Genomic DNA, 17,787 nt, shown 5'->3' with positions numbered 1-17,787 from the left:
AAAATTAAGATTGGAAAATGTGTAATAATTTACTAGTGATAATAAAATAATTATTTAAAATGGTGCATCCATCTAATATAAAGTCATTTAATCAGATTGTAGCATTTATTACATTTTGGAATATTAGTATATGCGATGATTTAAAATTATTTTCCTTTGGTAATGGAATTAATTTGTTTATGAATAAATTACTTCTGAGTTTTAAAATTTAATTTCAAGATTTTTATATTTTGTCTTTTGTTTGGAATTTTTAGCTTTTAATTACCAAATACAGAAACAATTATTATATACTCTAATACTCTAAATAGAATTTAATTGGTTTAAATTAATTAGTGTAATAATCTTGAATCAGTGTTAGTATAAAAGTACTTTTCCAGAACGAATGGCCAACCTTCTACCATCTGACAAGAGACAAGTCTCTCTGAACATTTTGCCACGACGCGAACCTTTCGAGATTCTGTACCGACTCAACTGCGACAACCTTTGTGCTGACTTTCGAGAAGACTTGCAGTTTCGCTTTTCTTGGGGAATCACGGCTATGATACAGCGTTTCGCCGGCCGAAAGTCACATCACATAGCTCTCACCAACTACCCACAAAGGGTAAGTGAGCAAGAATAATTAGCCTTGATTAGTCTGTGGTAACTTATTCATTGTATACATATTTATTGGATTTTTAATGTAACTGAAACAATTCTTACTGTCCCATATGTAAGTTATTAAGTTCTAATAATTATTTGAATATTCAATCTTTTCTTATTTTCTTACAAGGTAGATAATGTGAGACATAGCCTAGATATTTAATTAGTTAACGAAATAAAAATAGCAATCACATACAAATTTAAAATCAGTCATTCTTTAGTGTACACTATACTTAAATTTAAATATTTTAAAAGACTTAATTCCATGTAGTAAAAAATCTTTAGTTTGTCCAATGTTATGAGCAGTTTCTAATACATTGCAGAAGATTATTACTTATTGGATTATTATTATTATTATTATTATTTTTCAATTCAGTGTTTTGTTTTTAAATCAATGAATTGTATGTAATGCTTGATGATATTAATATTAACTGACAGGTGAATGCTATCACAACTTTATATTTATATAGTAGAAAATGAGAATTTATTTACTGTGTTCAAACTGTTATTTTAAACTAAGTTCATTTTACTTTTTGATTGAGAGAAAATTATCTTCATGTTGAAAGAAAAAAAATTAAAAGGTATGGTTGTTCTTTTTTCTTTTTAAGGCAAATTTACCTTTAAAGTAACTTTCACCATATTACATTTCTTACTGTACAGGGAGCGGCAAAATGATCTGACGGTTTTATAATGTAAACAACTCAAATGTTTAAAGTGGTACAAAGTGTTTTATTGCAGATTTCAGATTGGTATTTATGAACATTTATAAAAATAACCAAAAAAGGGCGAGTTGATCCGTTTAAGATTTGAATATAACGTCTTTCAAATGATGTCCGTCTTTGGCGATGCATTCTTCCAATCTTGCACTGAAATTGTCAAACACTTTCCCTAACATTTCAGGAGAGAGGTTGGCTATTTCTTGGCGTATGGTTTCCTTCAGTTCATCCAATGTGCGGGGTTTGTTTGTGTATACTCTAGATTTCAGCAGTCCCCACAAGAAGAAGTCACAGATGCTAAGATCCGGGGAGTGAGGTGGCCACGCAATGTCCCCGAAACGCGAGATGACTCGGCCACGAAACTTGCTTCTTAAGAAGTTTATTACCACATTGGCTGTGTGGGCAGTTGCCCCATCCTGCTGGAACCAAATTCTGTGGCGGTTGAAGCGATTTATGCGTATTTCGGGGATCAGGAAGTTTTTCAACATAGTCAGGTATCGTTGTGAATTGACGGTTACAGTTAGACCGTTCTCTTCAAAAAAGTATGGGCCTATAACACAATTTTTTGTTACGCCACACCACACAGTGACCTTGGGACTGTGAAGAGGTCGTTCATGCAGTTCTTCTGGATTGTTTTCTGACCAATATCGGAAATTCTGTTTATTAACATAACCATTCAAATGAAAATGAGCTTCGTCGCTCATAATGAGAATTTTTTCATCTGTAAGCAAATCAATCATTTGCTCTGAAAATTCAATGCGTTTTGCATAATCACTGGGCTTCAACTGTTGCACGATAGCCATTTTGTACGGATGAAAGTGCAGGTCGTACCTTAATATTCTTCTTACCAAGCGGTCAGACATCTGCAGAGCTGCAGCTTGTTTACGTGCAGGCCGCCGAGGACTGGCTTCCACAGCCCCTCTCACTCTCTCGACGTTCTCTGGCGTCCGGGGCTGACCTTGGACGGCCTGTTGATTTTCGTTTTAAAGCTGAACCGGTAGCTCTAAAGTTACCCACCCACAGCAAAATGGTGTTTCGAGTTGGCACTTTCCCTCTTGGAGCCACATTAAAACGTCTGCGGAACTGCCGCTGAACAGCAACAACACTATCGCCACTTTTAAAAAATGCTTCCACAACGAACGCACGGTGCTCAGCCGTCCACTTCTCCATGGCTACTAAAAATGTCCGCACGTGAGCTCTGCCACGCCCCTATCCCCACCACCCCCCACCACTCACTCGCTTGACAGCGCGGCATCGAAAACCGTCAGATCATTTTGCCGCTCCCTGTATAATCACAAACAATGCATGAAAATGTATTAATGTGCTTGTTTTCTTAGATTTATATGTGTAACTTTCAAACCATCAATAGTAGTTCAGTAGGCATTTTTATATTTCTATTATCAGTTGAATAAGGTGTACTTTTGGACATACTTTAAAATTGAAAAGTCTCACTTTGACCTAAAGAATGCAAGTTACATATTCCAGACCTATGAAAAAATTTGTATTTTCACAATCTTAAAAATTGTACAAATCAGTAATGGATTCCGAAAACATAGTTCTCTATCTTGAAAGGGTTGAGAAATTGTACAATTAAAAATTTAATATAAATATAACTTAAGCATTAGTAAATCTTGTCATTTTACTGCGTTTTTTCAAATGAAACAAAGTCTTATTCTGGGTTTTAAAATAAAGTAGAATTTGGAGTCTTACTTAAACATTATAAACTTATGTTAATTTAATCACAATCTACTAAATCAAATGAGTATACAAATTAATTCAATGAGAAGTGTTTGCCTCTAGAAAATAGTAATATGTAACACTACATGTTTAATATTCATAAGTTTTTTTTTTATATTCAATAGTAGCCTCATCAGCTAAATGAAGAGCCTACCTTTCCTATGACCTATAAACTATATCATTACCCCCTCATTGTCTAATTAAGTTTATATGTATCACTGACAGTTAATTGAAAGTAAAATTACAATTAAAGAATTATATTTTATATGATTAACCTTAAATAGGAAGGAATATATTAAATATTCTCTACACTGTTCACTTCCATGTACTTGTCTCTGTGCAGGTTTCCTCGACGTTGCTGTCTCCAGTGGATGTGGATCCCCCACAGCCGACCACTCCGCAGCCTTCCTTTCCTCTGCTGCAACCTGAGGACTGGTCTCTCACCTCCCGCATCGCTCTAGCCTCTATCGGCTCTCAGGGCACCATGGGCACTCTGCTCCTCACCGGCCTGGTCAGTTCAAACATAGCATTTTTGTTGGGAAACCTGGGCTTGTAGAACTTAGAGAGGTTATGGAATGGCAGACTTTGAGAATTCTAAAAATTTCTTTATGAGTTGAATGAACAAAATATGTCTCAAGAATCAACCATGAGCCTAATCCAGTCACTTGGCAATGGAGACGATTTGTATGCAGTAGACCTATCACATGTTTACATGTACTATTTATCAAGTTTTTTAAAATCTTATACAAACACTTTTTTATAATAAAATAACAGTGACCTATGAAAATTCTAGACTAAGAAATAAGAATATTATTCAAATTGTTTTTATGTACAGTTAAATTTTTATTACAACTTTATTACATTTTGTTTTAGATGCTGAAAACAGTGGGCTGGAGACTTATACTGGGATTCGCTGGAATATATGGATGTCTGTATTTGTACGAGAGAGTGACATGGACTAACAAGGCCAAGGAGAGGGCGTTCAAGAAACAGTATGTGGATCATGCTACCAAGAAATTAAAGCTGATCGTGGATCTTACCTCAGCGAACTGTAGTCACCAAGTGCAGCAGTGAGTATCAGCAGTATCAGCACTAGGTTACAAACTCTTTCAATCAGCATCATAACTGAGTCATTCAGGTTTTAGAGCTAGTGCAGTAAATACTGTATGTATGTATGGCAGTTGTAGTTTTTATGAGGTAGACTTGTGATTATCCTAATACCGGTCAGTCAGCTTTCAGTTTATACAAGCTAGTAAGTAACTAGAAGATAACACATAAACATTAGATGTCGAAACGATGCAAAAAGTTCATTTTAGGGTGCTGTCACCGATTTGGTTTGGATCTCTTCAGACGATCGCTGACAAGATTCCAGGAGTCAAATCTGTGACAGCGTCAGATTTTAAACACTGCACTAAGCGGAAGGTGAAAAGGAGCTGAATTTAACATTTGGATTATTCTGTATACAATAGACAATATCACAGACAAAGTAAAAAACATCTTTATAAGATTATCGCCAAGTTAAGAATAGTGTTACTATAATGTATGCTCAATTGAACTAATCACTGTTTGTGTAATTAAAATGATACTTTACTAATAACAATAGTATATAATCTTAAGTTAAATTTATGTTAGTAATGTAACTTTTACTTGTAAAATATTAAAAAAGAAATAGATGAAGAGCAGGAGAGGTGAATTTCTTTTTTTTAATTTATTATCATCTTCAATATTCTTTTTTTATTCCTTGTATTATAATCGTAAATCTTTAGTTACATATTCATTGGGATTAGAGATTAGCTCATGTATAAATGTTGACAATTTGATTTTGATTTAAATTTTTAACTATAGATTCAGATTCACACTAAATTTAATTTTGAGCACAACATTGAAATTTCGATAATTTATCTTTTACTAAGATAAATCGAACTAAGTGTATCGATGCAGGAGGAATTTACTTTTAAGATTATTAAGTAATTGTAATGATACTTGCAATAAATTTTGATTTTTGGAACCAGTCCCGATATTTACTAAACAGACTCTGTATTTTGTATATTAAAATATAAAACTTAGAAGTTCGGTACATACCCCGGATTTGCACTTAAGTATAGATCCTGAATATCACTATCCCTTGTCCATGTCCTTCTCTGTGTCAAGAGGTGTCATAGGAACAGTTGAACTAATGTTATACTCCACAGGTTTAAACTTCCAAAATTATGCTTAAAAGAATGTATGAAATTTTATATATTTTTTCATATCTAAAGTGAAATTCCAAGTAATGTGTTTGCAGGTTTTGGTGTATTCCTGCTGAATCTGTTGTAATCTTATAGATATTCGACAATTTATTACTCCAGGCACATTTTACAGTATATTTTGCTTCATTCTAAAGAGAATTGGTGGTTGGTTTTTTTTTTTTTTTTTTTTTTTTTTTTTTTTGAAATGATCTTTCAGTTAAACCCATCAAGCTGCCTATATTTTACTGTTATGACTAATCCATTTGAACTCTGGAAAATTAGTGTGATGGACAAGTGAGTCAGGACTTAACTTAGCAATAAAAACAACTTACGAAGTACTAAGTACAGCTTTGTACGACAGGGAGCTGAGCAGCACGTTTGCCCGCCTGTGTCACCTAGTGGACGAAGCCACCCATGAGATGGACTCGGAGATAAAAACTCTGGAGCGACAGGTGCGCATGTTGGAGGAGGCGGCCAACTCTGCCAAGGTTCTCCGCAACAAAGCCACATACCTCAATAAGGAACTGCTCATATTTGATGAGACGTACCTCAACAATCAAGATTGATAAACTTCTTCAACCTAAAATATTGGTTGTCCAGTTACCTAAGTGGCAGGTCAGTTTAAATTGTTATCAGCTCTTGGTATTGATATAAATTAAATACACAACAGCAGAAGTTAATAGTTAAAGTTAAAAGTCATATAGTCATAGTCATAGTCATAGATCTTTATTCAAAGCTGTAAATATTATAAATACAGTCAGAATAGTGTCACAAATACAGATAGACTAATATCATCACAGATACAGGTTAACTTATCTAAAATCTTATGTTAACTTAACATAAATATTGTTAATTTAAACAACTTAAAATCAACTCAATTTTTAAGTAACAAATTTTTTTTAGTTAAAAAAGAGTTAATTTTATTCAAACAATTAAGAGATGATGTTTCAATTACCTTAGGATCCTTTCCTTTGACAATTACGCTTGCATCATCAGCGTATAAACACATTTTGTTTTCCTCTGCTACTGTAGAAAGTCCTGTTATATAGCAAATAAATAGTAAGGGACCCAAAATTGAACCTTGTGGTACGCCATACTTTATGAGTTTTTTTTTCGGATACAAAATTGATTTTGTCTTTATTTATTAAGTATGATAATTCAACGTATTGATTACGGTTACTGATGTAAGAGTGAAACCAATTTATTTCTTTATTTTTTAAGCCTAAATCTTCCAGAACATTTATAAGTTCGTCATGAATTACGCTGTCAAACGCTCTAGTCAAATCCATAAAAATTCCTAAAGGTGTATTACCTTTATCTATAATTCCTCTATTAAATTTTGCACAAATTCTACTGATGCAGTAATTGTTGACCTGCCTGGACGAAAACCATGTTGTTGATTATCAAGAAGATCATTTTCCGATAATTTAACAGTTGTTCATTAACAACTTTCTCAAATATTTTAGAAAAACGTCGATAATAATGATACTGGCCTGTAGCTCTCCGGCACCTGAGGATCTCCCTTTTTGTAAATAGGAATTAACTTTAGCCGTAACTTATGGAATTACTTATGGCCGTAGATAGATAGATAGATGGAATATTAACAATCCCAACATGGCGGACACCCATCATTCTACATGAAAGTGGTCCAGTTTTTAAAGTGTGATTTAAGTGGGAAATTCAACAAAATGCCTACTATTCTTCACAACAAACACAACCTTTAAACTGTAAGTCCATTTATTTACAAAAAAAACTACACTTAGAAGAACTTAAGAATACTTTATTCAAGGAACAAAAATTTAAAGCTACTTAAATTAATGAATCTTAAGCATAAACGTTCACTACAAAACAATTATTTATCAATATTAATGATATCTGCAAAATATTTAATTTATACCATGAATGCACAAGCCTATAAAAATTAGACATACCATATGGAACAGTACACGCGTCATACAGTGACCTACTTTGAAACTGTGTGGTAATATATCAATGTATGACAAGTAGTCGTGAGGTGCTAACAACAACATCGCTGACTGTGCAAACATCAGCAAACTCCTCACTTGACCTACCATACTGCTGCTGTCTGTGTGACACTGGAGCACTGACCTTGAGCTGCTGACTGTGCAACTGACAACGGCACAACACTCGGCTGTTATTTATCTACATCTGACTTCCATCACCTATCTAGTTTAGGCTGTCTGGGATCTTTCTACTTGACAAGGAACTAGATTACTCCTCAAAATCAAACAAAATTGTACACTTCTTTTTATTAATTAAGTATTAATACAACATTTATTCATCATGACAACAGCAATCAGCCAAAGCTAGAATAAAAAACTGTTTACCATTTTTATTCATCAGGACAACAGCAATCAGTCAAAGCTAGAATAAAAAACTGTTTACCATTTTATTCATCAGGACAACAGCAATCAGCCAAAGCTAGAATAAAAAACTGTTTACCATTTTATTCATCAGGACAACAGCAATCAGCCAAAGCTAGAATAAAAAACTGTTTACCATTTTATTCATCAGGACAACAACAATCAGCCAAAGCTAGAATAAAAAACTGTTTTACCATTTTATTCATCAGGACAACAGCAATCAGTCAAAGCTAGAATAAAAAACTGTTTACCATTTTATTCATCAGGACAACAGCAATCAGCCAAAGCTAGAATAAAAAACTGTTTACCATTTTTTATCACAACTGAGAAGCACTAGTGTACTACAGGCGGATCCCATTAAAGTGAAGGCATTATGTCATCTTTTCCTTGTGGAATCTGCTCTATCGGAGTGAGATATAAAGGCATATTGTGTACAGGCAATTGTAAAAGCTGGTTCCACTCTAAATGTCTGAATTGGTCAGATAGCAAAATCAAAAAAACTTAGTAAAATAGAAATAGAAACTTGGCTGTGTGTAAATTGCAAATGTAATAACACTATTGAAACAAAGCTTGAGAACCTGTTAGAAAAATAACACTTCCACTCAACCACAATCTACGATGGAAGATGTTCATACTAAAATACAACATTTTGAAAATACAGATGACTTAGAAACCTCTCTAACATTAGCTGCTGAAGCAGGAAATGCCCTACTCGCAGAAAACAACAAACTCAGGCAGGACCTACATGCTTTAACACTAAGAAATTCCCAACTGGCAAAACAGATCTCCAACCTAAATACTTTGTCAGAACTAACATATCAAGCTAAGATAGAGGGAACTTGAGTCGCAAAATGAATCCCTACTCAGTAGAAATGCCATGCTAACTGATGCACTAACAGAAATTGAGAACCAACTACTGAAAGAGAAACAATTACAAGTTGCATTAGAAAAAACATTTGAAGAACAAGACGCAAGCAAAGAAAAAATTATCGGTATCCTTGAAGGAAAAATCAAACAGCTTGAAAACAGCATTAAAAAAATTAAACAGTACAAAAAAATATATCTACAATAAAGAAGAAGCTACTGCCATTGACTCCGGAACCCAGACGAAAAATCTTGACACCCCTAAACCAAGCGATACATCACATATCCCTGGTCGAACTAACCAAGCTAAAATGTCGACATGACCACATGGAGTCAACAATAAATGATTTGCAATGCAAACTACAAAACACAATGACACCTGCAGAGCTAACTTACAAAACATCTCCAGCTAAACAACCTCTATCACCAAATTGCACGAATAAAAAATTTAAAAAAACAAGGATCTAAGAAACAAAATATCTTCAGTATCTCGCTACAGGTAGCAAAAAATAAAGAACTCCAAGAAATAAAGAGACACAAAAATGAAACCATCAAAAAAACACCAGCCAATAAAATTGCCAAAGAGTTTGGTACTTTTCGTGTACAAAAATAGGCCCCCAATTACAGCAACACAACTTAAAGGTATAACGCTTGAAGAATTTTTAAATGGAACACCTACAAGAAGTGACAAGAAAAACAATCAAACTACCAGACGTTGCTCAAGACAAAATTCCAGATACCAGCGCTTCAACTCATTTTTTAGAAGACCACCACATAACACAGAAAAATACATAACAACACCAAAACCGGATCATGATGCAAGACAAGACCATACCCTGCTCCTACCCCAATACGCAACATAGAGTTAACAAAATTAAACCTGCTAGAAACCAATGTACTCCTCCCAAAAATATCCTAAATAAACAAAAAACCAACAGATGCAGCATCCAAAAAAAAAAGGAAAGACCCACAATTTCTACAAAAAAAGACACTTCACTAACAATACTACATCAAAATACAGATCGAATCTCAAATAAAATAGATATGATGACTGACCTCCTCACCAATACCTATCCAGATGTCCTCATAATAACAGAACACGGGCCTCTCAAAGTCAAATCTAGAAAATATACCAACCTAGAAGGCTATACACTAATAGAGAGTTTTTGTCGAGAGCACCACCAAAAAGGGGGAGTGGCGATACTAGTGAAAGATGAACTTAAGAACTACGCTTCTGGACTAGAAAGAAACATACATAGCCAGGAACTTGTATGTGAGCTGTCTGCAATAAAAAAACAAATCACATACATTGTCGGAATCTACAGACCAAACACGAATTTGGACGAAGCCATTGACATCTTATCTAGCACCGCTAGAAACTATACCTACATGGAATAGCCCAGTACTGATAATCGGTGACATCAACATTGACTGCCTTGAGACAAATAGAAACAACAACCAACTCCAAGAGACTCTTAATTCAAATACAATATCACAAGACATCCAACTACCACCTACACGTATCACCCCCGAACACTGCAACTTCCATTGATATGGTCTGCTCCAATCAAATTCCTTGCAAACCAACAGTCAATGTCATTAACACTTTTTATATCCGACCATACAGGACAACTGGTGACAGCTGAACAACAAGAAGCTCAATCCATTTGACCAAATTATGTATAGTAGACATTTCACTGACAGAAACTTGGAACTGCTTTAATAGGTTACTCAAACAGGAGACTTGGAATGACATTCTTAGATTGGAAACGGTAGAAGACACTTATAACACATTCTTAAGAACTCTGACGTATAACATGGATGTAGCATGCCCACATACTCGAACTCGCAAGAGGAAACCGCAACAGCCAACTGTACTTAACCAAGAGACAATGGAAAAGCGAAATCAGTTCCTAGCTGCACAGGAAAAATATCTGCTTACTGGCTCACATAAAAACAAGACTAAGGCAACAGAAAAGAAAAGGGAATACGACATTCATCTCAAAAACCAAAGGAAACTTAAGACATCTGAACACATTAATAAAGCAGAAAATAAAAGCAAGGCAATATGGAATATAATTAATAAGGAGAGACACAAAAGTAAAAATGGTAATGATACGATAAAACTTAGCAATAATGGAACTTTAATTTCAGATCCCTTAAAGGTAGAAGACCACTTCAATAAATTCTTTGCTAATGTCGCTAATAAACACCCTACTACAAGCTACATATGACGGTCACCTAGTTAAACGACCTTCCACTATACACAACATCAAGACACGCTTACTCTCTCACCGACAACTGAACAGGAAGTTAGGAAAAACTATACAGACAATGAAACAGAAAAACTCAGCTGGTTTTGACGACATCTCCACTAAACTTATTAAAGCATGTAAAGATCATCTAATATTACCTCTGACCAACATAATAATAAGTCATTCGCACAGGGCATCTTCCCAACAAAATTGAAGTTAGCTAAAGTGTACCCTAAACTCAAAAAAGGGGATCCAACACAAGCCAGTAACTATCGGCCAATATCCCTACTGCCTGCAATATCCAAAATTATCGAGAAGATTGTGTTATCAAGACTATTAAAACCATCTCAATACTAACAACCTTCTTTCCCCAAGAACAACATGGCTTTATGGGAGGTAAATCTACATCAACTGGACTGACAAGCATTGTCGAATATTTAATAAAAGCAATAGACAAAGGAGATACAACAACTGCTATTTTCTTGGATTTTACAAAAGCTTTTGACTGCTTAAGCCATGACATACTTGTGAAAAAGTTGAAGGCTCGGGGAGTGGTAGGGAAAACTGCTGACTGGTTTACGAGCTACCTAACGGACAGAATGCAAACGGTAGAAATAAGAAGCACAAACACAAGGAGTGACAACAAAAACTACTCGACACCACTGCCAGCCAGTAGAGGAGTTCCACAAGGCTCAGTTTTGGGCCCCATACTGTATATAATTTTTGTTAGTGACTTCCCTGACTACCTCAGAGAATACTGCTCTATGCTATTGTATGCTGACGATACAGTACTCCTGTTACAAAACAAAAAGCCCACCAGACTGGAAATAGACTCATATATAGCTATTAATATGGCAATAGAATATTGTCAAGCCAATGATCTAGTACTGAACAGCACTAAAATCTCAGCAACTATACTTGGACGAAGCAAAGGAGAAGTTTTGGAACTACCAGAGGCTAAAAGAATGCAAAATGTAAAAGTACCTTGGACTAGTCATAGACGAAACTCTCTCCTGGAATGACCAAATAGACCAGCTATGTGGAAAACTCAGTACATCATTGTATGTGCTAAGGAGATTAAAAACAAGTTGGTAGTCCAGAAATAATTAAATGTGCATTACTACGCTCTCTTTGAAAGCCACCTGAGATATGGTATAGCCATCTGGGGCAGCTCCTCGAAAACTAACACTAACAGGATCATGGTGCTGCAAAAGAAAGCAATCCGCATAATGTCAGGATTAGGACCAATAGATTCGTGCAGGGAAACTTTTAAAAACTTAATATTCTAACAACAGTTGCCCTATTCATATTAGAAGTAACTGTCCATACCAGTCAACAAAACATACCAAGAAGAGGAGATGTACATTCACACAACACAAGAGCAGCAAAACAATTACTCACTTCCCTCTCATAGATTGACTCTATTTGAGAAGCAACCTACTTATACGGGCGCCAAATTCCTGAACATACTACCGCCTGAAGTTAAAAATCATACTGCAGACAAACAGCAATTCAGAAGGGAACTAACCAGATGGCTCCAAGAACGTCCCTTCTACTCAATTAAAGAATTTCTTAACTGGAGAACTGATAACTTATTTACACTTACACAACCATCGTAAACTTTATTACATGTAAACTTTATGACACCATTCTAATCTTGAAGATTATGAATAAAGAATTTTGTCTATTTGTCTATAGATAAATTCACAGTGTATGTATATATACAGCAGAATTTTACTTAAGGAGATGTTGGTTATTGATTTTTAAAATATTTACTAAAAGTGTTGGAGAATGGATCCAAAACTTGTACGTATAGGCAAACGGATTTTATTACTCAGACTCTCTTCAGAAAAAAACAGCGTCGTCAACGACCAACACTACTTGAATAAATTGTGAGAATCTATGTCCCTATCTATTACATTGTGGTAGAAAATGTGAACTATAACAAAAATATATATATTCCCCAATCTTATACAAAGTAGGTACACTATCATCAAACTCCATGTTGTCTTTTTTTTAAAATGAAGCAAAATTTTAAGAGTATAACTTAATCTGTTCTCGATATACCCCGCGGAATGTAAAGCTTTGCTGATGCTCAGCCTAATATAGAGGCACTAGCAAGTATATACACGAAGGGAGTGGTGGGGTTGCACTGAATCACCAGGAGAGTCTTGTTTTCAGTTCTCAGAAAAACGGTCGGTGGAGCAAAGTAGTGCGTGTATATTCATGAACTTTTCACAATCCATTATATTGATGATAGGCTACTGTGGAACGATATCGATTCTCATTATGGATGTAATTATAAGATGAAATCTATTTTTTACTGTGTATTTGAAATGTTTCTTTTCATTTGGCACCCTTCCCTAAATGGTACTGGGCCCCTTAATGGTACCCTTCCCCTGGGTCTAGAGCAGCTACTGTTAAAAGTAACCAAGTTTGATCAATATGAAAATAAACTTAGAAAATGTTATGTACTGAAACTATAGTGGACAATATTTAGAATAATTTGCTCGTTTTGGAGTTTTAGTTATGAAATGTTTACTTTAGGCATAGTATTATCCTCCCCTCAAAATAAGAAAAACATGTACTTAAAAAAATTATTTAAAAAATGTATTTTACCATAAAATTTAGACTTTCAAAATATTATTGCAAAAACCAAGGATAATGGTCCATAGTACAGGATATCTAGTTGCCAGTTGTTCTGCCAAGTTTACAAGTAATCTTTTATTCCATTATGAATATGATTATGGATTCTCGTAAAACATGTTGATTTATGAAACATAATAAACAATCTAATTAATGTTTCAGTAATAACTTTCAAACCCTTGTATTTGCTGTTACTGATCTGTTGAATCTTTCACAGGTGAAATATAATCGGACACCAGACAAGGAAGATGTTATTGCAGCTTATCAACTGTATAGTGTATCCAATGTTTTTGTTTGAAAATTTTTAAGAATACAACTAATTAATTAATACAATAATTCGTCACAATGTTAATAGATGTTGTAAGAGTATTGTTTTTAGGTAATAATTTGTAAGTATTTACATTGTTGTGTACATTTGTTAATAAATTTTCCAAAATGTTGCTACAAAGAAACTCGCTGTCTTGTTTTATATCGAAAATATTTTTAGTCCTAAAAGTTAGTCAGCTTTTATCTTATGGTTTGAACTGTAAAAGATCTTATTTTAAGTACATCATAAAATTTGTACTTATAAATTTACTGAAGCCATTTTTGAATAACCAACAGTGGTAATATGGAGAATTGTTCTTGTAGTAATGAAATTAAATGTAATTATCGTTATATTTTTACCGCTTTATTTTTCTTAATCTACAGCAGTTGTCAAACTGGTATCATAGCACCGTATAGTTTTTACTGTGGACTGTTTTATACTGATTGAAAATAAGCATACTCTACTAACCAATCACAGCCTTTATTATATATCATGCTATTATATCTCAAATAAAATTAATGTTGAATAATTTTAACAAAATTCTGGTTATGTATGTGAAGAATAAGTCATTACTGCCAGAATACAATTTTGATACATGATAAATAGTTATAAATAATAACATTTATAATTGCTGTATTTATAATCACTAACAATGTTGAATATGTGGGTAATACTTTATTACTAGATGGGAAAAATAGTATTCAAGAGTTACAAAATGTATTTTGGTAGACCAAAGTTGTGTATTCTTCACAAAACTTTTTCCTGCCTTTCGAGGTAATTATTTTAAGACTTTGGCACAATTATTTTGTTGTACAAAGCAATGTGGTGTTTCAATATATCCAAACTTCCACTAAGCTAATTTAAAAAAGTACTTAGTTTTGGGCCACAGAGAACATTTTTATTGTGTTAATTACCAAATAATCGCCCACATCACAATTCGACTATTTTATCACATCAAGATGTTGCCCAGCAAACGGTGAGATTGGCTTTAATACTTTTAAAAAGCTTTTAGTTTTACAAAAATACTAACACTATTTCAAACAATTTATATGTAGTTTTTATTTGATTTTTTATGTTTTGTATATTTCACAAAATAGAAAATATTTATTCTTGTCAATCAATAATAGATCACATTAAATTTTGGTTACTTTTTAATTTTTAAAACGCAACAATATTTCATTGGTGAAACCATTTTAAGATTTCATTAACATAGCACATCAGCCATTATAAATTAATTATTTTGCATTTTTAACGCTTTAACTTAATATTTTCAGTCTGATATTATTGTGATAGTTTAGTTTATATCACTAATTAATTGTTTGTAGTACATCTAGTCATTATATAAATAAAATACTTGTATTTTAATTCTCTTTAGGAAGCGACTGATATTTAATTGATTTTGTCACGATCTTACCTCTGTTAATTACCACTGTTCATTAATGGTACCTGGTATTGTATTGTAAATAAACGTATTTAAAGTAATGTGTTGTTTTAACTAATTGACAATGATCTCCTTAAATGAAGTGTACCAGAAATAAAAGTAAACTTAGTTTATTTTTAAGTTTGGTTTAGTTTAATTTTTTCAAGTGAAAAGAAGTTGGAGTATTTTCAGACAATTGACACGAGGGAGTTGAAGAGTACCTACTGTAATTATCTATTTCATAATATTATAGTTCTTTTAGAGTCAATCAAAGTAAAAAAAAGAAATCTTAAATTATACCTTTTATTAATTTAATTAATAATACAATTAAATTAAATGCATTGGCCTGGGTGGTAATGTATGCAATAAATAGATAAGCACTTTGTGTGTTTATAACCCTTCCCACACCGTAGACAGATATACTAGAATGGCAGACTTTGACCAAATCTCCAAATACAGTTATATCTGATATTATAAATTATATGTCTCTTGGAGAATTGTTTAGTTCACAATAAGCCTTCAAAATGCCCGGTGCACGCTCTGTACTTGCTCTGTACTTATCACGGTTGCCGAGGAAGTATTTATAAACGACCTTCACTCAGCGGCAGGGGGGCGGGAGCGCCCTTTGTCTAACTCCGACCACTTGCTCGTCAGTTCTGCATCTTCTACAGAGCCATAACCAAATATATCTGCGGCATGTATTACTACTTTCTCGGTTGTCACGAGCGTGCACTCTTGCATGTGTCTACTATGCAACTCGTTATTATTCTTCATCGTGTGGTAGTGTTGTGATTAGTTTCAAAATATTTATCTTGTTTTACAGTAAAATGTAATTACATTTTCAGTTAGATTATATTATACAATGAAACTTGAAATTTATTTGAAGTAAACAGTTTTGTGAATAGTTTTTTTTTTATCAATAAATACGCTAATTTTAAGTAAAATGCCCTGTTTTATACTTTTACCTTTTATAATTAAGTTATAATAAAAATTAGCTTTGAACTTAAAGAAAGACATTTTTTTTATTTATCTTGGCGTTATAGGAAAGTTAATGGCAAGGGTTAAAAAGCAATCATGTTAATTAATTGCCTTTTTATAATTGTAGTAAAATGTATTCAGACTCAAATTGATACACAGTCTTATATAATTAACAAATCTGGATAAAATTTGGCATTCATATTATTTTATGTGTGTAGTTCTAGTGAGAAAGTAATAAAAATGTGTGTTATGAATAAGTGGGCACTCTAGTTAGGTACTGATCACGCATTTGAAGTTACCTTTTAACATGGAGCTACATTTAAAACTGTGTTAGAAATAAATAGGAACTCGTATCAAATCCATAAATATGTTCAATTCAGAAATGTAGATTTTTGATGTTCAGTACTAGTGAATTATTAAAAATACGAATATCTGTCAATCGCTTGGTTGCTGTAATAATACTTTTTCAGAAATGCACCCATATTTTAGTAATCTATTGTTAAATTAAAGGACACCTACCCTATAGCGGCCTCAATACAAACTATTTGTACACCAAGCTATGCTCTTTTTAATTGGTGCTGCTCCCAAACGAGTTATATTTCAACTACCACAAGAATGTGTATTTCTATTATCCAAAAGTTTTCTTTGATATCAATCACAAATTGGTTTTATCTAGCCCTTTCTTATGAATTTTTGGACTTTGTGGCTTAAAATGTTGTAATATATTATTATTTACTCTGTATAATTATTTTATAGTCGGATAGGCTATTATTACGTCTTAAGACGACAGAGATGAATATGATATCAGAAAAGTTTAAAAATATGAAGTTCTGAAATAGGATTGGATTTGAGTGATGATTTGTCAGAGGTTGATGATGTTGATATCGACTCTTATATCAGCCAACATTATCGATGAGTGAATCTGAATCTGATTTTGTCTTGAAGGTAATACAAAACCATCAAGAGGAGGTTAGTGATTTTCACACTGTGAAGAGCAGGAACTACCTGGACTGAGTACTGTAGTATCTAAATGACAAACAACTTCTTCTAATATAAATAAAAATAGAATAAGACAGAGAGAAAAAAGGTTTTAGTCTTAATGTAAAATAAAAAAACTATGTAATAACAAAGAAGTCAGTGTACATAATGGACGTATATTGACACATAAATGAAAAGGTTGACATTTCCAGGACAACATTTTGCAATGACTTCAAATCGTAGAAATGTATGCATTGATGTATGCTTGTTGCTTATCAATGGATAGCTTGGTTTCAGAATGTTCATATCCTCAAAGAGAAGTACAGTAGGTTTAACTTATTCTTGTTATGCAATTGCAAGACAGGTTGTGTTGACGATACCATTGTTTATACAGGTGCACAGACTACTCTAATCTCGAACATGTTGGTATTTCAGGTGCAATTGTGACAACTCTTCAAAACTACCTCAACAAAGGACACAGCTTACACTGATAACTGGCATTCCAGAAACAATAACAAAACGCTTTTAGGAAGGTAAAATCCATAAGAATGGGAATGCTATAGTTTCACAAGGAGCTGGAAGTAGGCAAACGAGAAACTCTAAATAATGGAACAAGAGTAGCAATTAGATGCATC

General features: G+C 33.5%; 1 protein-coding gene across 5 annotated transcripts in view; it reads left to right on the top strand.

Moving 5' to 3' along the window:
* The window catches only part of LOC124361748 (transmembrane GTPase Marf), a 40,365-nt gene extending 25,107 nt beyond the window's left edge, over positions 1–15,258 (top strand). For 4 of the 5 annotated variants that reach the window (XM_046815706.1, XM_046815705.1, XM_046815708.1 and 1 more), the window contains 5 exons: positions 378–601; positions 3,436–3,603; positions 3,966–4,162; positions 5,682–5,935; positions 13,687–15,258. In XM_046815706.1, the coding sequence (XP_046671662.1) occupies positions 378–601; positions 3,436–3,603; positions 3,966–4,162; positions 5,682–5,886 (794 nt within the window). In that variant the 3' untranslated portion in view covers positions 5,887–5,935; positions 13,687–15,258. Of the gene's footprint in view, positions 1–377; positions 602–3,435; positions 3,604–3,965; positions 4,163–5,681; positions 5,938–13,686 lie in introns of those variants that run through there. The other variant, XM_046815709.1, reaches the window with a different exon arrangement.
* Positions 15,259–17,787: the final 2,529 nt, after the last annotated feature.

The sequence above is a fragment of the Homalodisca vitripennis genome, chromosome 5 (genome assembly GCF_021130785.1).
Source record: "Homalodisca vitripennis isolate AUS2020 chromosome 5, UT_GWSS_2.1, whole genome shotgun sequence".
Taxonomy (NCBI): Eukaryota; Metazoa; Arthropoda; class Insecta; order Hemiptera; family Cicadellidae; genus Homalodisca; species Homalodisca vitripennis.
This window is presented reverse-complemented; position numbering and strand designations above follow the sequence as displayed.